Source organism: Ostrea edulis, chromosome 3 (genome assembly GCF_947568905.1).
Source record: "Ostrea edulis chromosome 3, xbOstEdul1.1, whole genome shotgun sequence".
Lineage (NCBI taxonomy): Eukaryota > Metazoa > Mollusca > Bivalvia > Ostreida > Ostreidae > Ostrea > Ostrea edulis.
This window is the reverse complement of record NC_079166.1, coordinates 46284119-46294690: the sequence shown is the minus strand read 5'-3', so window position 1 is coordinate 46294690 and position 10572 is coordinate 46284119. Positions and strand designations below refer to the sequence as shown.

Below are 10572 nucleotides of genomic sequence, written 5' to 3'. Positions count from 1 at the left end.
AATATCTCCCATATATACTCATATTCTTTAATGTTAATTAATAATCATGCATATCAAGAAAGACTTTGTGTTTATGTTATTACCATGTATATAGGGGAGGGCGGTCTAAGTTTATAGAACTTGTGTTTGATCCCTTTGTAATTTTGTTACAATAAAATACGAAAACAAAACCCACCCACACACATGTATGTATCCCGTACAAACTGTGCGTATAACACGCACAGGTAGTTTCACTGCATGCTGTCATGCAACGTATCTATAGTTTCATTTTAATTCATATACTGTAAAATACACCACGACCTACAGACATGTTCTTTTGATATCATTATGTCTAGTTGTTTTTCCATCATCGCACAATGAGGATGATGTTTGGTACTGTGGGGGTATGTGTAGTTTTACTCGCTGTGTGCTGCAGTGGGTTTGAGAAAAATGCACACATTCGAGGTAACTACATTTAAACCTATTTTGCATTTCATGAGATTTTAAAAAGCACATATTTCGATGAATGTCTTAATAATGGAATTTGCATAACCGTACTGACTTCGTCGATGAATGATAATGTTCAGATTTTGAAATTTGACATGTAATCTGTTTTTAGATATGCTACATAAGCTGTTGAAAAAGAATGGATATTCATGGAGGCTTTCATACGTGAAGGCTGTGAAACCAGTGGGTATCAGGGTTGATGTCCTGTCTACATATGGATTGACGAGAAGTGATAGTAAGAGTAAGGGAACTTATATCGAAACAAATTTACAAACAGTAAAAGTGCCGGTAAAATTAAGATGGCATACCACACAAGAAACAAAGCTAAATGGAAAGTGGAGGATAAGTACAATGATAGTGTGATTAATTTAGTGAAAAAGACATTTCATTAGATAGCAATGGGTGTGGGAAAATTAAAACCCGTGTAAGATTCGCACTCACAATCAAATGATTGCTTGTGTAATCTATCTTTTTATTTCCGGTCACATTGTAACCTACTAAACTAACGGGTTAAGCCATGCATCTTAAATGAATGAAACATGTATAACCAATATTCTCTTTTCCATTTATGGTTTTAAAAGAAGTTTGCAATTTGGCAATGTGTTATTCATCTATAAGAAATATAGATCTATCAATAGATTTTGTCTGTACACAATTTAGGAAAGCATGCCAAAGACTGTGCAGATATTTTGAAGGCAAATCCAAGCAGAAAGGGATACGATGGTGTGTACACTATTTACCCAAACTCAAATACATGGAAAAAAGTTTTTTGTGACATGACGACTGAGGGAGGCGGCTGGACAGTAAGTAGAATTTTCCTTATGTTTCCAAAGATTGTAAATAGTTTGCAAGTAATGACTAAAGAGATTTACAATTGCCCATATGACCGGAACGTGCGGTTCTTTAGCCAATATTGTAATTTAAATTCTATTAAAATATGCGAGGTTTTTCAATTAAAAGAATGTACCAGTACGTTCTATAAGTTATGAAGTGAATCTGTGACAAAACTTTAGTACAAGAGCTTCAGTATTAATGATATAAAGAAACTAAATTGACAGACGTGGAGCAGCTAACGCAAAGTACGGATCATTAGACCATTGCGACGGTTAATTAGAGCACCATACTATTTCATCTATATTGTATGTACAAGTATACCATTTCTAGAATTTAAAATACTTTTGTCTAACACGCAGTTTATGAGAGCTTTTCCTATAATTGAACAGCATTTGGTAAACCATTACACATGCATGAATTGCATGGGATTATCGATGATGAGAATTCAACACAACCACTGCGCGACTGTTGTTTATTGTAGGTCATACAAAGACGGATAGATGGTTCCACTGACTTCTACAGAACATGGAAAGAGTACAAAAACGGCTTTGGGGATCCTTCCAAAAATTACTGGATAGGTGCTATGCATATTTTTAGAGATTGTTAAACGCAATTTTCATGGAATACCAAATATAGGGAGCAATAATTACCCTTTAATGACAACGAATATCAACTGAATGCCAAGTAATCATTCTCGCAATAGAAAAGAAATTGCAGAATACTCACCTCTTATATTCGTACAACAGTAAATTTCACTTTTTAGTTGTTTTTTCTTCTTCAAATAACAAATAATTCTTCTTTGTATTTATGTTACACTTGTTTTAACATAATCGATGTAATAATTCATGTAGTTAAATTCTTAGTAATAGTGATATGTCTTAATTAAGTAAATGTTTAAACAATTTCAACTAACCAAAGGTCTCTTAGTTTCTCACACTAGATTCTTTCTGCAATAGATATAATTGTACGTTTCTCTATCTTCTTCAAATACATATCTTTAGATCACCCGTGAGTCACTCAAGTGACCTATTGGTAATGATCTGCGTCCGTCGTCGTCCGTCCTGTGATTTGCGTTAGCGATTGAACATTTTAAACTTTTTGATAAGAACCCTTCCAATTCTTATCAAATGGTATGTAGCATTTTTTGAAGAAGAAGGACATAGATGGTTAAATTCAGGATTTCTGCACCCGAGAGGCCTGAGGGGAGAGACAAAAATTGCCAACAATTGACGAATTTTCAAAAATCTTCTCCGTGACCGCACATCTGTTTAGAATAAACCTAAATGCATAGTCATGTACAGAAAGAAGGGCCAGGAGCTACCAAAATTGAAGATTTCAAGTTCAGCGGGGTAGAGGTTCTGCCTTCAGCGCGGGATCACACCTAGCATATAGTGTTTATATGTAAAACATTTGGATACCATCTTCTTTTAATGCTATTGATACTAAATGGGAACTAAATGGATATTTAAAGGTATATGTGCGGTATTAAAAGTATTTTGTTCTATGTTAAAAAGCAGACCGTGTATTTTATCAGTATGATAAACTATGAAATAATAATATGATTTGACAATTTCGACAAATTATGTACGGTTATTAAAGGAGTATTGTTGTACTTATTATATGAGAAAAATGGTGATTTTCTAATGCACATTTATGAAGGAATGACGTTTATTGTGGATGTGCGCAAACGCTCGAACAAATATTAGTCGAAACATCATTGGAAATGAAGATTTCGTTTACAGTATGTAGTCGTACTGAATGGAGATTTCCTGTTAATCATGAAATTGAACTCCCCTTCACTTGCTCAAAGTGGTTCTCTCTACCCTGTTTTTCGTCTTGCTGTCTTTTATCACTGAATGTGTCCCGCCAACAGCCTGCGGGCAGTCCACGCTTTCACGTCACCATGTATTTGTTTGCTTTCGAAATTCCGTGTGCAACGTTACGTTCACTATCCAACTCGGAGAATACACGATTAAATAGGAAATTAGTTGGATTACTTTTTAATCCGTTTGAATTAAATTGCATAATTTGCATAGCTTGATATAAAAAAATTGTTTTTATTCCTACGAAAATATCCAAAGAATACGTCATATATAGCTTTAAAAAGAACAGGTAGCCCTTTACCACAATTATAGATACATGTATCATCCTAGAGGGGTTTCTCACCAGGGTGCGGCAAAAATATCTATATTGCATTATATCTTAAAAATACTCCCTACTTCTGGATATCAAGCAGTCAAACTGTTGGCATGATAATTATTAGCATTGAATCTTGTGTCAATTCTGTGAAATTCATAATCCCTGTGTTAATGTCATGTCATAGGATGGAGCCAAGTTTGTCATATACTGAAAATGCATTAAATTTTAGAAAATATTTTTCCTTAATTCTGATCATCAAGCAGTCAAGCTGTCGGTATGATTATAACGAGCAATGAGCTCCATACCAATACTGTGTAATTCATGACTTCAGGGTCCATGTCCTTGGATGGGGCTAAGTTTGTCATTTATTGAAAATGCATATCTTATATGTATCATTGAATGAACATTGGACTCTCTACTAACACTGTGACATTCATGACCACAGGGTTCCGTTACATTTACCAGGGTGGTGCTAAATTGGTCATATACATAATGTATTGCAAATGCAGTATAAAATCTTTTGTACTGCTGAACACCAAGTAAAAGAAAAAACAAACCTGTATCATTATAACGAGCAATGGGAAATTTACTATCCCTGAGTTCAGGTCCATGGATGGGTCTTAGCTGATCATGTCTTAAAAGTGCAATAAATATATTTATTCGTGGACATCAAACACACAGTGTTTGCATGATTACCCGTATGAGCAATGAGGTCTCTAAATCAATTTGCCCTTTTAGAATAGGAAATTGCATTTTGCTGTGACGTGATAAAACTTACTCACCCATAAAAGAATTCCAAATCACCAAATGTGTATGACAGTATATCTAGTTCAAATGTAAAAATGGAGAAGTATGAAAAACACACCTGTAACACAATACAGTAAATGATGTGTATACTCAGGTGACCGTTAAGGTACGTGGAACTCTTGTTATGATGAACAGGTCCATGTATTTGTGAAAAAGTAAACCATATCTTTACGTAATATAGCTGGCTTTATTTTTCTTACATTTTTTATTTTACATTATTTACAACAATACGTATTCCCAACTAACTCGTGAATGTATTATGCTGATCCTACCTGAACAAAAATTGTTTTCTCTACTTAATACCTTCAAGTAATGTCATTATAGTTCAAATTAAATCAAACCGCTAATTAAGGACATTTCAACTTATATTTAGGTAATGAATTCATCCACTTGTTAACCAATGGTAAAACACAGCAACTCCGTATTGATCTACAGAGATTCACTGGAGAAAAGGGGTATGCCAAATATTCCAAATTTATTGTTGGCGATGAGAATAGCAAGTATAAGTTGATGACGTCGGGCTACAGTGGCACGGCAGGTAAATTTCTTATGCAGTCACGAATATTATAATAACGGTTAGCTCTTGAGAGAAATTGTTATAAAATGGGATGCCAGTCTAAAGTCTTCAAACTTCTTTGAGGTCTTTGATGGAATGAAACGGGATCTCATCCAATATAGATTATAAAACAACTGAAAATAAAAGTGAAACTCACGGGTCTTTCGAAAGAAGCCTTCATTCCAATATAAGGTCCCGCGTCACGTTAGACGTTGAAATGATAAAGAACTCTCCCGACTAAATGTTTTTGTTCGTTACTTATCTTACATCTAGAGTCTCTAAAGCCCAGTAGCTAAGTAGTTCGTTACTAGCTTGAAAATACGAATGTATATTTAATTGCTGTTACTAAATTTAGAAATTCATTTCAAAATTAAGGATTATCTCCCTCATGCATAGCTCTCATCCTTGGACGAATTTGGCTCCACTTTTTTGGCACGCTGTTTTTGGCTATATTTAGCTCTTAAACTTCATAGTTATTTCGGATTTCAAAGATTTCGGTTGAGCATGACTGAAGAGACATTATTTGTCGAAATGCGCATCTGGTGCATCAAAATTGGTACCGTATAAGTTTTACATCTACGAAAGCCCAGAGCTCATTCGAGATTCGAAATTCAAAATACGAAATTCGAAATTCAAAATACGAGATTCAAAATTCAAAATACGAGATTCGAATTTCGAAATTCAACATCCAAATTAACCAATCAAAATGTAGGTCACAATAGATTAAAAGGTAGACGATGCATATAATCTTAAAATATGACAGAAAGCTTATTCTTCTAATATGTTTACCAAACATCGAAACATTTCTTTTAAACTAGAAATCAAGCTTGCTATGAATAAGCTTAGATAAAACATAAAAAAATATATATAAAGAGACAACATAGATTGGGGAGAAATATTTATTCATGGCTCGAATTTCCTTCATTGTTTACATACAGACGCCTATAAAATTGATTGATTGATTGATTGGGGTTTTACGCCGCCTATAAAAGATGGAGCGGGTGGGGAAAATATTTCTATAGGCACCTGAAGTATCGACACTACTACCAACACCCCCCTTTCTGATTTTTTTGCAGCGATAATTTCTCCGAAATGTGTGGATTCCTTGTCTATCCCATCCCTATTTCGATTGATATTTAATCGTTTCACGCTTTTTGTAAGCTTTATAAATTGATCTTCTACCCGTATAAGAGAACTACTATGTTTTGAATTTCCCCCAAAATCAAACTAAAATCAATTGTTGGAGGGCTTTCATCGGTTAATAGGCTTCATATACGATTTCATTTTAGGTATATTATGAGGTGTATTCGTCATTATTTGACCTGGTTACCGCACAATACAGAGTTAAATATGTGGCAGCTGAAACAAGTTTCCTGCCCCTCCCTTCCCGCTTTCTACGGACTTGTCTGCATATTAAGCATGCATCATAACTTTCATAGTTTTAAAAGAAATCTTGGTAAACATATTAGGAGAATAAGCTTTTTCTCATATCTTAAGTTTATATGCCTCTACCATCTATTGTGACCTAAATTTTGATTGGTTAATTTGGACGTTGAATTTCGAAATTCGAATCTCGTATTTTGAATTTCGAATCTCGAATGAGCCTTCTGGGCTTTCGTATACATCCCATTCCGGAATAGTCACCTACATAAATAATTCACCAGCTGTAGATGAAGATAGACAAGTTTTAAACTATAGATGGCGCTCAAAGTTGTAGTAATAAAGGTTCATATCCTGCCAACGCCCACCGTAGTAAGGACCCCAGTATCTAAGAAACGTCGTTAACATTAACTTTTATCGCAGGGTACTTGGCAAAGAAATAGTAAATACTTATTTTGAACATTTTGAGTTTAAACTGATACTAGGTTTCAACAACCTGAGCGCTAAGCTTAATTAAGTCTTTTTTATATTTCATTGCTAGCAAGAAACAGTGAAAAGTCTCTATTTTTTCTCATACCAGGAGACGGCTTGAAATATCACAATGGGATGAAATTTACGACAAAAGACCAAGATAATGACGCACATGGTGGAAATTATAACTGCGCAAAAGTCTGGCACGGCGCATGGTGGTACAGGAAGTGTCATCAGTCAAACTTAAACGGTCTCTACACCACTTCTGCAGTTGTCAATCCTAAACATCCTACTTGGTATCCTTGGAAAAGAAGACACGAAGCCTTGAAATCAACACTAATGATGATCAGACCAAGATGAAACAGAAAGGAGCATTTATAAAAGTGATGATTCATAATACATTCATTGCTTGAAAAAAATAAATGAACTGAGAAAAACATTAATTTTGTTTCTTTCTATACACTGAAGTTAACACCGATCTGGCGATATTTCAGCTAAAGCTTTCTTTATGATATAGGGTAGTTGTAATTAGTTGCATACAGATTGTACACTAAATTGAGAATACATGTTTTGTATATTATTCTACCAAGTCATTCACTTTTTGCTTACCTGAGCTGAAAGCGTCATATGAGACTTCAAAGAAATTCTCAAACATTGAATAAAGTAAATTCTCAAATTCACTGTAAGAAAACAATAAGTAGAAAACTAAAAAAAACTTCCACCATTTATCATGCAGAAATAGTCAAACATCATCACTGAACACATTATCAAATTATGTTTTTTGTCATCATATATATTACATGTATAACACTGTATCTGATGATGAGCACCACTAAAATCAAAACAGAGAAATAATCAGATATTCAGTACAGCTTGTTGGTATAGTTCTGCGTCTTTCTTGCTAGTTTTCTTTTTATAAAACCTAGCAAAAATATGTGCATGTGAACACCCTGCAGCATTTAAAGTATTATTGACTGGTATACAATTTTCAGATGCCCTTGAAACTGAGGCTGATCTAACAATGCGATGCAAATTTAGTAATATCAGTTCCTGATTTTAACATCACCAATTTAATTCACCTACTTATAGTGTCTCTAGATACTGTTTTATGAGGCTTGACATAGCTTATAAATAAATCTGTACATGTGCCTCTTAAATGTTTTGTGTGTCTAAATATTCTTTCAACATCAAAACAAAACGTAACCTTCTATCAGACAGGTAAGCAAATCGTTCTAATTGTCCACACAAATAACCTGGTCTACTTTGTTTCAACAAAGATTTAAAAATAAGTATATGATTTACTACCCTTGCACATATGATTTATACTTAACAGATGCAAAGACTGCGCACTAGTTAAACCAATGAACATAACTAATTTCAAAGTAAGTTCTTTAAGAGAAATAAATTTCACAGGAGACAATTTTAGCAAAAAAGTAAGCACTTCAGACATATCCCAAGTTTCACAGCATCTTGGTTTTCCTGGTCTTAAATTGAATACGTCTTATAAAAATCATGTAACTAGAGGGTGCGATCCAATAGGCACACCAGAATACTGAATCCCATATGACGATAGAGCAGATCTACCAGTATTAATTGAACTTTCAAATAGATATGTAAAAAAAAAATATATAATATTTCTTTTACAGTTGGTTGAATTGAATTAATTACCCTTTCACTACAGAAATATATTCATCTTCGGATAAATGTACCATATTGTTTCTTTGTTGAATATCTCCCGGAAGCAAGTAAGATTTTGTCTTGAAAAGCCTTCGTTTTCGAAATGTCTCCTGAGATATGAGATGCTAATAAACTCAACCAACTCATTCTCTCACCAGCGGGCGCGTTACGCAAGCTTCACATACACCTCTGTCAACGCTTGGAATCACGTGACAATATAATCACATGATATAAACAATAATTCTCGGTTTCCTTTCCGTTTTAAAAGTTCTGGTAACAGGTGATGACTGTTTTCACCATTTTCGTTATCTTCACCTTTCATCAGGCTCTTTTCATAGCCCACTGGCACTTTGATAAATACATATTTACCATTTAGCTGTTTGTCTCTTTTATCGAATTTTTACAGCCTTTTACAGCCTTTCTTACTTTTGATTTCATGTTTACATTCAAATCTTCACCATGTGGATGTTCTACATTCATACGCATATTACGAAGTAGTTCCAAATTTAGGATCAGAAAACGGCGATTTTAAACAATTTACAGAAAGCATCAATTTAATAGCACCAAAAGCATTTCATAGTATGACTAAATATTTAGTCAAAAACATAAATACTGGATATTAGAAAATTTTACAAGATTTCTGTAAAAAGCCGTTGACAGAGGTGTAGTGCGAGGAGCGCACGGAACTCTGGGTAGAGAATGCAACCAACTGTCCTTGTAAGGGATTACGTTTTGTCGTTCCTTGAATGAACAATATTTTTTGTGTGAAAGAATCAACGGAAAATTTATTAAACGTTCTAGAAGTCCTGCATACCAGATCTGTGTTGGCCATAAAGGAACAATCATCAGACAGTCTGCATGATTCTATTTTATCTTCTATACACATCTACTGATCAAAGAAAATAGTGGAAACAAATAACACTATTTATTTGACCATGACATACTAAATGCATCAATACAAACTGCATCTGGATCAGGTTTCCATGATGTATTCATATCTAACTGCTTATTTGACACAGAAGAAAAAACTCTATATCTGGTTCTCCAAATTTACGTACTAAAAATGAATAACATCCATTCAATATTCTCATTAAACCTTCTAGATTCAATATCTGCCACATTTTCTTTCCCAGGTACATGTACTGTAGAAATCCAAATACCTCTATCACAACAAAACTGCCATAATCTGTTTACTCAAATCATTCCTTTCCTCTGATTTTATTCCTCCCATGTTGTTTAAATATGCTATTGCCGATGTATTATCAGAGCAAATTCTTAAATGCATATTTGTCAACAATTTGCAAAATGACTTTATGGCTAAACAAATTGCCCTTAATTCTAGATAATTAATATGATGCAATTTTTCGCCATTTGTTCAGTTACCACCAATCTTTACATAATTTTTTACTGCCCCCATCCTTCGGTAGATGCATCTGTTGTGATATATATGTCAGGACTACCCTTATTGATGATTCTCTTTTGTGACATAATATTTAAAATTCACTAATGTAACTTTTCTCTTATTTCTTTATTTACTTTCATCTGACCGTCAAAATTTCCTTTATGCATCTTCAAAGCCTTATATTTTTCTTTTTCTAACACTCAAATCAATCGCACTAAATGATGACACAAGTGATCCAATAAAACTAGCTAAACATCTGAATTCTCGTTACTTAATTTTTAACAGTTTTCTTTTATCAAAATCTTTTTCTCTGATGGTAGGGTTACTGTCATATTAATACTGTCAATGATATTTCCAAGAAACACAATGGCATGACTAGGTTCAAACACTGATTTTTTGCTATTGATTACCAACCCTAGTTTTTCCATTAAAGATACTGTCTCCTTTACATTTGCAGTACATTTTTCCTTTGAATCACCAACCAAAAGAGAATCATCAATATATGCAGTACTCTGAAACCCAAATTGATGCAAAGTCGAAAAAACAGGTTTCATAATTTTTGTAAAGATTCATGTTGTACAGGAAATCCCCATTGGTAAATAAGTGTATTCATAAACATTTCCTTTCCAAACAAACCGTACACATTTTCTATCCTTTTCTCTAATAATCAGCAAACTAGTATCTCAAATCAACTGGTGCCATTAAAGAATTAGGTCTTATCAATTTTAATGCTGTCTCAAATGTTTCCATTTTAAAATGATGGCAAGTAATACATTTAATGTGTGTCCAGGGGTCCGTGTTTGCCCAACTATCTATTTTG

General features: G+C 33.9%; 1 protein-coding gene across 2 annotated transcripts; it reads left to right on the top strand.

Annotated features, from left to right (window-relative positions):
- The first annotated feature begins 304 nt into the window (after positions 1 to 304).
- LOC125675949 (ryncolin-1-like) lies at positions 305 to 7112 on the top strand. Of its 2 annotated transcripts, none has more exons than XM_048913809.2 (6): positions 305 to 444; positions 599 to 721; positions 1147 to 1289; positions 1802 to 1898; positions 4640 to 4804; positions 6783 to 7112. In XM_048913809.2, exons 1-6 carry the CDS (start codon positions 357 to 359, stop codon positions 7031 to 7033), a joined length of 867 nt encoding a protein of 288 aa, XP_048769766.2. In that variant the 5' UTR covers positions 305 to 356; the 3' UTR covers positions 7034 to 7112. The 2 variants fall into 2 exon arrangements, with proteins under 2 accessions (XP_048769766.2, XP_056013918.1); XM_056157943.1 differs by having other exon boundaries at positions 599 to 727.
- Positions 7113 to 10572: the final 3460 nt, after the last annotated feature.